The 15,777-nt window shown below is 44.9% G+C and overlaps 1 protein-coding gene across 1 annotated transcript; it reads left to right on the top strand.

Moving 5' to 3' along the window:
• The first annotated feature begins 4,474 nt into the window (after positions 1-4,474).
• Positions 4,475-14,932, top strand: LOC146334043 (phospholipid phosphatase-related protein type 3-like). Its single transcript, XM_084825085.1, is given in 7 exon segments — positions 4,475-4,549; positions 5,116-5,301; positions 6,652-6,781; positions 9,317-9,512; positions 11,032-11,086; positions 12,126-12,299; positions 13,628-14,932. Coding segments are annotated over 7 exon segments (2,121 nt in total).
• Positions 14,933-15,777: the final 845 nt, after the last annotated feature.

The raw sequence follows: 15,777 nt of genomic DNA, 5'->3' as shown, positions 1-15,777 counted from the left end.
TCCCATGGCAAGCGACACCAACGAGAAAAGGAGTCGAAGATGGGTGGGAGCTTTTAAAAAAGGAAATTCTCAAGGCACAATTACAAACCATTCCGACAAGAAGAGAAGGTGGAAGACAACAGAAGACGCCAGTGTGGCTTCTCAAAAAGCTTAGAGATGACCTGAAAACAAAAAAGGACACTTATAGGAAGTGGAAGGAAAGCCAAGCTTCAAAGGAAGGGTACAGGCAGGTAGCACAGAACTGCAGGGATGGTGTCAGGAAGGCTAAAGCTGAGAATGAGCTGAGGTTAGCGAAGGAGGCTAAAAGCAACAAAAAGGCTTCCTTCAGCTACATGCATAGTAAAAGACAGAGGAAAGAAATGGTGGTTCAGCTATTAAATAAAGATGGCAAAACGATAACAGATGACAAAGAAAACGCAGAGGTGCTCAATTCCTACTTTGGCTCAGTCTTCTCCTGAAAGAGGGTCTATGACCTACCCACCCACCCCCCGGCAAAGGCATAGTACAGGCTGAAGGGGCAGGATTGCAGCTTGAGATCGATAGGCATATGGTCAAGGAACACTGAATTACTTTGAATGAGTTCAACTCTCCTGGGCCAGATGAACTGCATCCTAGAGTCATAAAGGAACTGGCAGAAGAAATCTCAGAACCGCTGTCTATTCTCTTTGAGAAATCATGGAGGACGGGGGAAGTGCCGGATGACTTGTTGTTGTTGTTCAGTCGTTCAGTCATGTCCGACTCTTCGTGACCCCATGGACCATAGCACGCCAAGCCTTCCTGTCCTGCGCTCTCTCCCGGAGCGTGCTCAAGTTCATATTCATTGCATCCGTGATGCTATCTAGCCATCTCATCCTCTGCCGTCCCCTTCTCCTTTGGCCTTCAGTCTTTCCCAGCATCAGGGTCTTTTCCAAAGAGTTTTCTCTTCGCATTAGGTGGCCAAAATATTGGAGCTTCAGCTTCATTATCTGTCCTTCCAATGAGCAGTCAGGGTTGATTTCCTTTAGGATGGACTGATTTGACCTCCTTGCAGTCCAGGGGACTTGTAAGAGTCTTCTCCAGCACCACAGTTCGAAAGCATCAATTCTTGGGCGCTCAGCCTTCCTTATAGTCCAGCTCTCACAGCCATACATTACTACTGGGAAAACCATAGCTTTGATTAGACGGACCTTTGTCGGCAAGGTGATGTCTCTACTTCTTACTATGCTGTCTAGGTTTGCCATAGCTTTCCTCCCAAGGAGCAAGCGTCTTTTAATTTCATGGCTACAGTCACCGTCTGCGGTGATCTTGGAGCCCAAGAAAGTAAAATCTGTCACTGCTTCCATTTCTTCCCCTTCTATATGCCAGGAAGTGATAGGGCCAGATGACATGATCTTAGTTTTTTTAATGTTGAGTTTCAAACCAGCTTTTGCACTCTCCTCTTTCACCCTCAACAAGAGGCTCTTGAGATCCTCTTCGCTTTCTGCCATTAGGGTGGTATCGTCTGCATATCGGAGGTTGTTGATAATTCTCCCGGCAATTTTAATTCCGACCTCTGATTCATCCAACCCGGCATTTCTCATGATGTACTCTGCATATAAGTTAAATAAGCAGGGTGACAATATGCAGCCTTGTCGTACTCCTTTCCCAATTTTGAACCAATCGGTTGTTCCATCTCTGGTTCTTACTGTTGCTTCTTGACCCTCATACAGGTTTCTCAGGAGACAGGTAAGGTGGTCTGGTACTCCCATCACTTTCAGAATTTGCCACAGTTTGTTGTGATCCACACAATCAAAGGCTTTAGCATAGTCAATGAAGCAGAAATAGACGTTTTTCTGGAATTCTCTTGCTTTCTCCATGATGCAGCGAATGTTGGCGATTTGATCTCTAGTTCCTCTGCCTCTTCGAAACCCAGCTTGTACTTCCGGTAGTTCTCGGTTCGCATACTGCTGAAGCCTAGCTTGTAGGATTTTGAGCATCACCTTGCTGGCATGTGAAATGAGCGCAATTGTGCGGTAGTTTGAACACTCTTTGGCGTTGCCCTTCTTTGGAATTGGAATGTAAACTGACCTTTTCCAGTCTTGTGGCCACTGTTGAGTGTTCCAGATTTGTTGGCATATTGAATGCAGCACTTTAACAGCATCATCTTTTAGGATTTTAAATAGCTCGGCTGGAATACTGTCATCTCAGCTAGCTTTGTTGTTACTAATGCTTCCTAAGGCCCACTTGACTTCACTCTCTAGGATGTCTGGCTCAAGTTCAGTGACCGCACTATCATGGCTATCAGGGACATTCAGATCTTTCCTGTATAGTTCTTCTGTGTATTCTTGCCACCTCTTCTTAATCTCATCTGCTTCTGTTAGGTCCCTGCCTTCTTTGTCCTTTATCATGCCCGTCTTTGCACAAAACGTTCCCTTGAGATCTCCAATTTTCTTGAAGAGATCTCTAGTCTTTCCCATTCTGTTGTTTTCCTCGATTTCTTTGCATTGTTCATTTAAGAAGGCCTTCTTGTCTCTCCTTGCTATTCTCTGAAACTCTGCATTCAATTGGATATATCTTCCCCTTTCTCCTTTGCTTTTCACTTCCCTTCTTTCCTCAGCTGCTTGTAAAGCCTCATCAGACAGCCACTTGGCTTTCTTGCATTTCTTTTTCTTTGGGACGGATTTCGTTGCTGCCTCCTGAACAATGTTACGGACCTCCGTCCATAGTTCCTCAGGCACTCTGTCTATCAGGTCTAATCCCTGAAATCTATTCCTCACCTCCACTGTATATTCATCAGGGATATGATTTAGGTCATACCTGAAAGGTTTAGTGGTTTTCCCTACGTTCTTCAATTTCAGCCGAAATTTTGCAAGAAGCAGCTCATGATCTGAGCCACAGTCAGCTCCAGCTCTTGTTTTTACTGACTGTATGGAGCTTCTCCATCTTTGGCTGCAAAGGACATAATCAATCTGATTTCGATATTGACCATCTGGTGACGTCCATGTGTAGAGACTGGAGGAGGGCAAATGTTGTCCCTATCTTCAAAAAAGGTAAAAAGGAGGAACCTGGGAACTACAGACCACTCAATCTGACATCAATCCCTGGGAAAATTCTGGAGCAGATCATAAAGCAATCCATCTGCAAGCACCTTGAAAACAATGCAGTGATGACTCAAAGCCAACATGGATTTGTCAAGAACAAATCCTGCCAGACTAATCTGATCTCATTTTTGGATCAAGTCACCTCCCTTGTGGACCTTGGGAATGCTGTAGACATCATATACCTCAACTTCAGCAAAGCTTTCGACAAAGTGCCCCATGATATCCTGATGACCAAACTAGCTCAAAGTGGGCTAGATGCAACAACGATCCAGTGGATCCACAGTTGGCTACAGAATTGGACTCCAAGAGTGCTTATCAATGGGACCTTCTCAAACTGGGGAGAGGGAACGAGCGGGGTACCGCGGGGCTCAGTCTTGGCCCCAGTGCTCTTCCACATTGTTATTAATGACTTGGAGGAGGAGGTGCAGGGGATGCTGATCACATTTGCAGATGACACAACATTGGGCAGGATAGCTAATACCCTTGAAGACAGAAACAAAATTCAAAGTGATCTGGATAGGCTGGAGCACTGGGCAGAAAACAACAGAATAAAATTTAACAGGGATAAATACCAAATTCTGCACCTAGGAAAAAAGAAATCAAATGCACAGTTACAAGATGGGGGATACTTGGCTCAACAAGCGAGAAGGATCTTGGAATTGTCCTAGATCACGAGCTGAATATGAGGCAACCACGTGATGTGGCTGCAAAAAAGGCCAGTGCTGTTTTGGGCTGCATTCATAGAAGCATAGCATCCAAATCCCGGGAAGTACTAGTTCCCCTCTACTCAGCACTGGTTAGGCCTCATCTGGAGTACTGTGTCCAGTTCTGGGCACCACACTTTAAGAAGGATGCAGACAAGCTGGAGAGGGTTCAGAGGAGGGCAACAAAGATGATCAGAGGACTGGAAACAAAGCCCTGTGAAGAGAGACTGAAAGAAGTGGGCATGTTCAGCCTTGAGAAGACTGAGGGGAGATAGGATGGCACTCTTCAAGGACTTGAAAGGTTGTCCCAGAGAGGAAGGCCAGGATCTCTTCTCGATCACCCCAGAGTGCAGGACACGGAACAATGGGCTCCAGTTCCAGGAAGCCAGATTCCAGCTCAACATCAGGAGAAACAAAGAAGTCCTGACTTTGAGAGCAATACAACAATGGAACGAATTGCCTGGGGAGGCGCTGGGCTCTCCCACACTGGAGGCCTTCAAGATGAGGCTGTACAGCTATCTGTCAGGGATGCTTTGACTTAGATTCCTGCATTGATCAGGGGGTTGGATGTGATGATCTTATAGGCCCCTTCCTACCCTACTGTTCTATGATTCTATGCATTTCTTTCTTTTTTTAACCTTGTCCCTCAACAGAACCTGAGCTGATACCCTCCTCCCCACCACCATTCTTCTGCATCCCACTGCTAACAACATGATCTATGCAAAGGACAAGCCCAAGGCCCCCAAAGACAGCATGACACTCCTACCCTGCTTCTACTTTGTTGAGGTAGGTGGAAGATTTTCACAGGCTCCCACCACCACCACGAACTAGAAGAGGGTGGAGGAACATATGGAGAGGAGAGCAGCTAAAAGACTTGAAGTGGGCCTCAGAGATTAGGACACTTGGAACCTATGTTGTGCTTCTTCCGGTCCCAGGTGAAGACCTTTTTTATTCTCCCAGTATTTTAGCTTTTTAGCTTCTGAGTCTTTCAGCTCTAGCATTTTAAATCTGTATTTTGAATCTCTGCACTGCTGCTAGGTTTTGTTGTGGCTGTACTGTTATATTGTGGTTTTAAGCTTTCATATTTTGTATTGTTTTATGCTGCACTTTGTGGTTTTAATTTCTGTGGACTGCCCAGACAGCTTTGGGTATTGAGCGGTATAGAAATGAAATAAATAATTAATAAAATGCTTCAGAAGGTGATGCTGGACAGCCCTATATTCCTTCTTCACTTGAGCAGACACTGCCCCTGGTAGCTCATGAGGGTAAGCCTCACTCTGAGGCCACGAGGATCCCAGTTCAAATCCCACCAGCCTCTGATTCTCACTTTGACCACTTTTTTTGGCCTCCAGTTGCCCATCGTGGCTTCCTCTATCGTGACACTCTATTTCCTGGAGCTGACTGACCTCTTCAAGCCGGCCAAGGTGGGCTTCCAGTGTTATGACCGAACTCTCTCCATGCCCTATGTGGAGACAAATGAGGAGATGATTCCGTTGCTGATGCTTTTGAGCTTGGCGTTCTCAGCTTCAGCAGCCTCTGTGAGTAGTTTGACTGGGCCTGCTAGCCTCTCTCCACCTCTTAAACAGTTCATTGTTTTTATAAGCCACTAATCCTCCAAGGAGCTCATTTATTTATTGAAAGATTGGAAACAAAGGGTAGAATCTAACTAAACTCCTACTTAGAGCAGACCCACTGAAATGAATGGGACTTAAGTTAGTTATAACTAACTTAAGTCCCATTCATTTCAGTGGGTCTGCTCTAAGTAGGAGTTTAGTTGGATTCTACCCAAAGGTTTATTTCACAATCAATGTGTGAATTTTAACCTTCCTCACCTCTGCAACTCTCCTTTCTGCCCATTCTGTCTCCCTCTCCTAGTTTTATTCCTTCATCAAGATGGGGGATTGACTGCGGGGGGCTCTTCTTCCCTTCATCCATCTGGATCACTTCCAACTCTCCTTTTCTGGGGGGGTCTCTTTCACTACATTTCCTAAGCCATCCTTCCCCAACCCAGTGATCTCCAAATGTGTTGGACTGCAGCTCCCATCATTCCCAGCCAGCATGGCTCTACTTTAAAAACAAAAACAAAACCCTTCTAAGAACAGAAGGGACTTGCTGGATTAGTCTGAAAGCTTATCAAGTCCAGCTGTTTCCCACAGTGGCCAAACAGATGCTACTGGGCGGTCCACAGGCAGCCCTGAAGCTAACTGGCATCTCCTGTTGTTTCTCTCCCCAGAAATCGAAATTCAGAGGTAGACTTCCTCTGGATATGGAAGTTCTGTATAGCCATCAGATCTAATCACAAGTGATGGACCTCTCCTCCTCCTCCTCCTCCTCCTCAATTGCTGCATCTTGTGGCAGAAATTTCCACAAGCTAATTCTGCATTGTGTGAAGAAATACTTTCTTATTTCTGTCCTGAATCTCCTGCCAATCTATTTCACTGGGTAATCTTTTCCCCCATCCACAAATTCTAGGACAAAGATGGGGGTGGGGAGAGAACTTCTCTCTCAATTTTCTCTGCACCATGCATAATTTTATAAACCTCTGTCATATTAGTCATCTTTTTTCGAAACTAAAAAAGCTCCTTTGTTAGGCCCTTTGGCCTGCCTGCCCCCTCCCTGAAATCAGAGCAGCTCTCAGACAACAGCAGCCAGAACAGTTTAGCCAATGACAGACATGCATGCATTCTGTGATGTAAGAGCAGTTCAGCCAATCCGTAGCAGAAGCTCCTAAACCATCACCACCAAATCCCTCCACACATTATAATCTTCTTAAGAGGGGCCTCTCACTCAGGCAACGCAAAAGAAGCAGATGAAGAAGGATGAAGCTTGCCCTCAGATGCCACCTCTTTTTATCCCCTGCTATACTCTTTCTCTCCTTTGCCCCACAGATCATGGCGGGAGAAGGCATCATGTATTGCTTGCAGTCCAAGACAAAGGGCCGTGGCAGTTCTGAAGGAAGCATCAATGCCAGCGGTTGCAACTTCAACTCCTTCCTCCGCAGAACTGTAAGATTTGTGGGTAAGTTTATCTGTCTCCTCCCCACTTCTGGGGCATGGGGCAAGCTGCCCTTTAATTGCCCCTTTGACCCAGGAAGCCACAATTTTGTTTACTGGGTATAACACCCCCACACCCTACACAGACCTAAATTAGTCCAAGATGACTGGGCAGGAGGTAGATCTCCAGATGTTTTGGACTTCAGTTCCCAGCATTCCTGACCCTTGGCCATGCTGGCAGGGGCTTCAGGGAGCTGACATCCCAAATATCTGGAGATCTACCTACTGCCCAGTCCTGGTCTAAGAAAGAGGAAACTTTTGCAGCAAGCTGGTTGCCTGGAGTTGACCCCTCTTCCTCGCTCCGTGCAGTTTGGCAAATGGTTGTTCATGAGCCAGCCTCTGTTACTTACAAAGGAGGCTCAGTTCGAGCCTGCCTGGAGGTGGGAGTCTTCCCTTTCTTTTTTTTTCTTTTTTTTGAATATTTTTTATTTATTTTATCGTTATAAATGAAATAAACAATAAATACCAACAACCTGATCAATACTACAATTTCCCAGCAATACAATATTCTGATGAGGACACCACAATAACAAAAAGAAAAGGGAAAAGAAAAAAAAAGGAAAAGAGAGGAGGAAAGGAAGTAAAGAAAAATAAAATAAGAGTTTCTCCCCCTCTCTCTCTCCCTCCCCTTTGAAGAATTAAGTTTAAACTCCAATACCCCCCGGCCTCCGATGCCATCCTGTTTTTAAAAACTATATCTATAACCTTAACAATCTTACAGTTTAATAAACAACCTTACATTTCAATATCATATCATCAATCTTCTATCAAAGAAACAGGTCTACAGTTCATTCCCAGTAGCCTATATTAATATTATTATTATTAATAATAATAAATATAATATTATATAATAATAAAACTTAAAATAAACCTTCAGCCATCAGTAATATATTTTATATATAAATGCATGTGCACAATTACCCTCAAACAATAAATTTAAATACAGCATACCATATCTATTTTGAAATAAAAAATATAAAGAAAAGCAAGAAAAAAAGAAAGATGAAAGAGAATAAATGAATATATGTATAATCATTTATCTTCCAACCTAGCCTGGATCATGTAGACTAAACACAAACAGTTAACAAAGCTTGTTTAAAGATTCCAGTTCATGGGGTTGTGACAGAAATCTCACGCATTTTTACGTTCAGCCATGCCTCCGCCATTTCATGATTTAGAAACTTCTTCATCTGACCTACAGACATAATACAAAGTGTAGCAGGATATTTTAAGTGATATTGTAAGTTCATTTGTTTTGCCATATTTTTTGCTTTGATGAATTGCCTTCTTTTATTCACCACCTCTTTGATGTAATCTGGAAATAACACATAACTTCATCTTGTTTCCAGGAATGGCTTCCACCCTCTCTTGCCAAACGCAGGATATAATTCTTTGTGGAGAGTTTTGCAAATTGGACTATGATTGTATAGTCAGTCCCTTTAGCATTTGGCACACAAAATGCCTGCTCAATATCAAGTAAATAATCAGATGGGGCAGGGAGTATCTCATGCAAAAGTTTATCCACAAAAATAGGCAATTTTACATCATTAGACAGATTTTTAATCCCAATAATACATACACTAGATCTTCGCGTGAAGGCCTCCAGTTGAGAAATTCTGTCAGAGGCATTTTTAAAACAAACTTGTGTTGTAGTTTCATTCCCTGCCACTCGGTCTTCTAGCTCATTAATTTTCGTCTCCATTTTTTACCAAGATGCATTAATTAGATCCACAGCTCCTTGCAAGTCGGTGATGGAATTTTGGATTAAATCCAACCTTTTGGCTTGCTCCATAAATTGCAAAGATAAAGTCTTTATCAGAGTAAATAATTCCCCTATATCTTCTGTTTTCTAAACTTTTGACACAGGAGGTACAGGGGGAGTTGGCAGTGATGCCAGCCCCTTTCTTCTCCTCGGTGTAGTCATGTTTCTCTCAAACAGATCTTGCAGGTCCTCAGATGTTCTAATATTGTTAGTATTTCTTAAATCATCCCTCAGGAGTTGCTTATATTTTTTAAAGCATATATTATTATGGAACACATCAGCCCTGTTTTCTCCTATGAAATAGGAGTTTCAGAACAGCTTTTTGCGTTGGTAAAGCTCTGGGGAGATAATCCCAGAATCCAGCCCCCCCACTATCTCGTGGGGGGTACTTTTCTCCAAGATGTTATCCAGAGCTGCCTTGCCCCCCCTTTTAATTCCAGGGGGGAATGAAAAGGGTTTTCAACCTTTTAGAAAGCTGTTTGAGAAAGCTCCCATGGAGAGCCCGTGGGATGGTACTAGAGCGACATTGGTTCCAACTGGAAGTCCAGGAGTCTTCCCTTTCAACCCCAGATGTGGCAGGCTGTGGAGCTACTCACTACGGAGGCTAAAATATTCTGCATATGCTCAGAGGTACTCTCTCCTTTGACCTTTCACACACCTCAGAATTGAACCCTGGCATTCTGAACAAGCTGAGGACCCTAATCCTGGCTGAAATTGATCCCCCCCGCCCGCATTCAGGTGTCCACGTGTTTGGCCTCTGTGTCACAGCCCTTCTGACTGATGTGATCCAGCTGGCCACAGGATACCACACCCCATTCTTCTTGACCGTCTGTAAGCCCAACTACACTCTCTTGGGGATCTCCTGTGACTCTAACCCTTACATCACTCAAGATATCTGCTCAGGTCAAGATCAGCATGCCATCCTTTCAGCCAGGTAAGTCCATTTCCACATCTCCCCCAGCCCCCCAGCCCCCTGCTTTGAAAGATGGTCTCCTGAGGCCACCTGCATTCTGGCCAGTTTTAATGTCATTTTGGTCAATTTCACCTGTGCATTAGTTAATATCACTTTCCCAATGGTTTCTTTAACCATGTTGTTATACTGTCGACTCTGTGGAAATGCGCACAAACCGGGTTTTGCGGGATCTATTGCAGATTTGAGAGTTTGCTGCTAGAATAGAATTAGCCTGTTTCTCAGGTCCTGGTCTATACAACATGCAGCAGAAATGAGGTGATCAAAGTGATTACCACTTCATACTTCAGGTGGCATGTCCCTAAATAAACACATCCCTGCAAAAAGAAAGCTGGCACACATTTCTCCTTGATGCTAGTTTTCTTTGCTTGCAGGGTTGCTGGGTTGCTGGGTTTTTTTTGCAGGATAGACTGTCATTCTCCCTCCTGCAGTCTGAAATAATATAGCCTATATTCTACCACCTCCTTCTCCTCCACGTACAAGACCAAGCATTCCATTTTTAAGTGTACACCTAAAACATCTTAGCTTATCAAACAGGCTGCAGCTTTCTCTTGAGCATAAAGTAACAAACCCTGACTAATGTGGAATTGGATCTAGGTGGGAATCAGGACCTGCTCCTTGAGTTAGTGACTGGGTTATTAGAGAATGGAAAACATAGAAAAGTGGTCAGTTTAATAAAATGGATGACATGAAAGCAGATATAGATATACTTAAGGCAGCTTAAAATCTGAGTGCCATTTCAGAGAAACTCTCAGGGGCTGCATTCCAGTGATCGGCAGGATATAAGGCAAAAGGGGTGGGGCCAAAGTCCCCAAAATTTTGAGGAAAAAAATGCACTAAAGCTGTGAAGCCACCAAATGATCGGCAGCCAAGGGAGAAGAGGAGGGTGGCATGGCCATTTGGGGAATCCCTGGAGGGCCAGATTGAGACCCCAGAAAGAAAGAAAAGAAAAGAGAAAGCTAAATAACAGAAGTTCTTCTAATCCTGAACTACTGGGTAGAACAAGAGTTCCTTGCAATACCTCAGTTCTTTTGTTATGAAGAGAAACTTTGCTAAACTGGAACTCAGACCTGAAGTTTGCAAGATGGCCTTGTGAAAGTGCATCTCTTTCACCAGCTGAACAAAATTAGAATATACAAAATGGATTTAGCAGATGCTTATGATTATGATCTTAACCAATGCAAAGATGAATACACACCCACACACCACTGTTTTTGGTTTCAGATATGGGGGACTAGAGGTAGAGTCCAAGACCAGAGAAACAAACTTACATTTCTCTCGTTCCACCCTCCTGCCTATCAAACAAAAGAGTTCTCTCCCCCGACCCCAAACCAGTCCCACTCATACCGCTATCCAAAAGGGGTTCTGGTCTCTCCTTGCAGAGACACCCTAATAGTCCCAAATCTCCTTTCCAGCCTCACCGTTACCACTGAATAGGGCAATTCCCCTCGCCCCCATATGACTGTTTCTTTCTCCCTTCCAGGAAAACGTTCCCCTCCCAGCATGCCACACTGTCTGCTTTTGCTGCTGTCTTATGTGTCGGTGAGTTTCTCCACTCAGCTGGCTTGTTGGTTGAGTGGGGCAACTTGTAACAAGGGGGGTTGGAAAGGGATCTCAGTACTGGAAACAAACGGGGCACTATTGGGAGAGAGGCCAGGGTGGTTTTGCATCCCACTCTGCTTTCCCTCAGTAAAAACTGAAAGAATAAGGGCTTGTTTATTGGGGTTGTTCTAAGTATCAGCAGGCTACAGGTCTGAGAAGCACTTTTAGAACCAAAAATACCAGAGGCTAACATTTTGCCCGGTAAATTCCAACATACATACAACCCTTCCTGCCCAGTGGCAACCTAGTTAGCCAATCAGTGAACCTGGTCTGGTCTGTTTCTCTTGCACCACTTTTTTGCCTGTCTCTTTTCTCCTGCCCACCCAATAAGAACATAAAAAAAGCCCTTCCAGATCAAACCGATGAGGATCCATCTTGTCCAGTATGGCCACTCAGAAGCCTCTGGCAAGCCCATAAACAGGACATGAAGGCAAGAGCCCTCTGCTGTGGTTTGCCCCAGTCTCTCTAGGCAAAGCTAGACTGGCCATGAATATTGAGGCTCCATTAAGCTCTCATAGCTAAGAGCCCTTGATAGACTCCTTCTCCTCCTCCTCTATGAATTTATATAACCCCTCTTTACAGCCATCTATGCCAGTGGTCATCCACCAACACCAATTTGTGGCGGCAAATTCCTTCAACTAATTACGTGTTGTGTGAAGGACTTTCTTTTGTCTGTCCCAAATCTACCGTCATTCAGTTTCCCTGGTTGACCCCCAGGTTCTAGTTTATTGGTAGAATCTCTCTAGTCTTTCTCCACAGCATGCATAATTTAATAAACCTCTGTCATGTCCTCTAACCCCCCCCCCCCAAACAACAACAACAATCAATGCTTCCATTCACCTCTCTCTGCAAGCTGGGCTGTTTTTGGCAAGCCTTCACTGCCACATGCACGACACAATGTGAGATTCTATATGCGCTGAACATCAGCAAGAGTGGAAGCAAGAACACCTGACAATACCACCATATTGTTTGCAGATGTACTTCAACTCCATAATCTCAGATAGCACCAAACTTCTCAAGCCAGTCTTAGTGTTCACTCTTGCCATCGTGGCCGGGTTCTGTGGCTTGATGCAAATCACCCAATACCGCAGTCACCCCATTGATGTTTATGTGGGTTTCCTGATTGGTTCCGGCATCGCAGCCTACTTGGTAAGTTCCTGTCATTCCAAAATCCCATTGGGAGGGAGGCCGCACATCCTTTAATGACACAGCACATCCTTTAAGATTAATGCATATATTGTGTGGCAGAGCCCTTCAGACTGTACTGCTTTGAAATACAGGTGGGGAAAGTGGTATGATTGGAATGCTCTCCAACCTCACAAAAATCCCAGGTGCATAGAAACTTTAGCATGTCAAGAGAATAGACAGGCTAGGATACAAGCTGCCCTTGACATACTAACTTTCTACATTTTGTGAGTTTTCAATACAGGGAAGCACCCAGTCACTGAATTCCACCACCACCCCAACTGCATTGTGAAGTGGTACAGTCCCAGGGGGCTGAACCACACCGTTTTTACTTATCTGAAATAGGATGTCAAGAATGTATATTTCCATTTCCATCCTCACTTGATAGGTTCTTAAGCTCTTTAGCCTGTAACAAAAAAGGGCCACTGTGTTGGCCATAAGAAAATGTACAAAGTCCATATTGTGTAATACCTTTATTAGGCCAACACAAGGATCACAAAAAATGTGCAAGTTTTTGAGATCTCCAGATCTCTTCATCAGGAAAGATGTTACAACAAGCAGGTTGGCAACAGTGGGGGTGTAGGGAGAGGAATAGGAGTGGGAAAAGGCTGACTGGATGTTGTAGTCAGGATGCATAAGGTGATATGGAGGAGGAGAGCTTGTAGACATTCAAATTGGGCTCTTCCAGGTGATGTGATGGTTTTCATGCCCCTAGGACCTCTGGGAAGAGGAAAGTAGCAGACAATTGTTGATCTTCCATTTTTGAAAACATAAAATCCAGGTTTTAACTCAATTTTTTCTCCATCCTGGGTGAATCAGACAAGATCCTTGGTTGGTGGAAGACAGAAGAAGAGATCAGACTAGGCAGTCTTTATATTTACAAAGCTGGAGATAAATTTAGATGGTGTGCGTGGTTTAAAAAAAAAAGGGTAAATAGAAGACAAATTGGGTGGTTTTACCTAGTAGTCAGAAGGGATGAACCCTCAGAAAATCAAGTCCCAGCTTCAGGTGGTGAAAAATCCTATTCCTCTAACGTAGGGTCCCGCTGTTGAAAGGCTAAATTCGGTATTCATAGAATAGTCATAGAATAGTAGGGTTGGAAGGGGCCTACAAGGCCATCGAGTCCAACCCCCAAGTCACACAAGTCACACTTCTCCAAGTCACACAAAAAACAAAACCATAAGAAAAATTCTGAAGTTCATACAGTATAATAGCTTTATTAGGCCAATTCAAAGACTGCAAAAAATGTGATGTGTTCTCCTGTAACAGTCACCTCCTCTTGCGGCACACAGGCGTACCATGCAGTGGGCAACTTCCGAGCACCAACTGAAAAGGTCCTGTCCAACCCCCCCACCAAGGATGCACTGAGAGCCCTGACCCAGCATGGCCACAACTCAGTTTATCACCAGAACAAGTCCATCAGCACTGATGAGCTTAATTCCCAGGCCCATCTGGAGGGGATGAACCGGCAGGTGCAGCGAGAGAAGAACTCCCTTGGCAGCTTAAAGCACGCAAGCATTGACATAGACCTCTTGCCCCCCCGTAGCCCCATGGGCAAGGAAAACATGGTCACCTTCAGTAACACTTTGCCCCGGGTCAACACTCCATCCATGGACAACCCTGCTTGCCGCCACATGACCATCCACGTCCCTGTGGACGCCTCCCGATCTAAACAGCTGATCACCGAATGGAAACAGAAATCAGTGGAAGGCCAAGGAATGACCTTGGAGGAGGAAGTCGCCCAACAGGTAGGCTTGGATTCTTTGGTCAGAGAAGAGGAGGACCACATCCCGCCCCCCTTGTACCCGACGGTCCAGGCTCAGACCGCAGAGCAAGCCTCCATGGGACCTCGGGTTCTCATCCAGCCAAGACCTGGGGCAACTCAGTTAGTACACATCCCTGAGGAAAGCCAAGCCAATGCTGGTGCTAACATTTCACCCAAAAGCAGCTCAGCCATGAGGGCCAAATGGATGATGATGGCAGAAAAAGGGACAGCCCAACGAGTGGCCAACCCACCATGCCTCATGCAGGCCATTGCGATGTCTAAATAACCAGGGATGGTGTCGGTGACACCAAAACACTCAGAGACGTCCTCCTCGTCCACTAGCTCCGATTCCTCCCAGTACCGCTCTCTGTCAGCAAGGGACAGTTCCAGTGTCGTCACCATTGATGCCCACAGCCCTCATCATCCTGTCGTACATTTGTTTTCTGGGAACAGGCCTTGGGAATGGAAGGCCACCCAGAAAACCTCCAATGGCCAAGATGCTTATGAGCTCAATGAGATGGGCAAGGATAATCACGGCTTCCAGCCTGCCAAGAGTGCTGGCGTGTCACCTGGCTCTTCTGTCAGTGATATTGAACAGGATGAACTGCACAACAGCAGTGTGGCCACCATCAACATTGCAGGGGTGGGGGCAAGTCCGTCATTGGTTTTGTCAGAGACCAGCCCTGCAGAAAGCATGTTGGGGGTCGCCAGCCAGGAGTCAACAGTACAGAGGAAGCCAACCAGCCTTACCATGGGAGAGAAGGATGGGCAAACAGAAGAGACAGAGAACTTCTTTAAGAAGATGCAAGCCAACCAGAGGTTTAAGGAATAATCCCATCCACCTCACCTACACCATCCTGGGATGGAAATGGACTTATTTTTTCAAACAGGAAATCAATATGGATGGTGGGTCTTTGTGGCAACCATATTCAAAACTAAGATAAAGTTGACTATTTCCCAAGAATTGGACAGTGGGGTTGGATCCAACATCAAGATAAGTGAAATTATGGACTGTTCTAGATAAACCACATTAATGGGACCTTTTAGAAAGTGTGTTTTAACCAAGGAATTGGCTCTCCCGTTTCTCGATTATCATATCTTACTCCGCACTGGGAATGGAGGTTTCTGAAGGAATGTTGGCTGGAGTTTCCAGTGGATTAAAAACAACAAACAGTTGCTGGTGGTGTTCAGGACAGCCGTAACTTATCCGTAACTACTAATTGTAAAACCAACAAGGGTGGGAGGGTGGAGGTGGGAATTAAACCACCTGGAAAGGGACTAGGATGTTCCCCTGAGCCATGCTGGTTGTACCCCTGGATATCTTTCTTCAGCACCCCGGAACCAGTGTGTGTGTGTTTTTTGTGATATCAAGGATGGGTGAAAGTGTCACATAGGGTGTAGTGATTGAACTCTGAAGGTGACATCCTCCATCAAGACATTTAGAGACATTTTCTTTGTCTCAGACTAAATCGGGGATCTGTAAATATCTCAAAATCTGGCCCACCCCTGCCAGCATCTGAGATTTCGCCAGTCATTAAATCATAGTCATAAGGAGTAGCAGCTTGGAGTGAAATTGTCAGGCTGATGAATTCTATGCTCCAAGTATTACATACTGACATGACACGAGTGCAGAATTGTTGAGGGGGACACGCACACACAGCCCTGGATTGGGGCGGG

The sequence above is a fragment of the Heloderma suspectum genome, chromosome W, assembly GCF_057233095.1.
Source record: "Heloderma suspectum isolate Gila_16-S chromosome W, 16-S_ref, whole genome shotgun sequence".
NCBI lineage: Eukaryota > Metazoa > Chordata > Lepidosauria > Squamata > Helodermatidae > Heloderma > Heloderma suspectum.
This window is presented reverse-complemented; position numbering and strand designations above follow the sequence as displayed.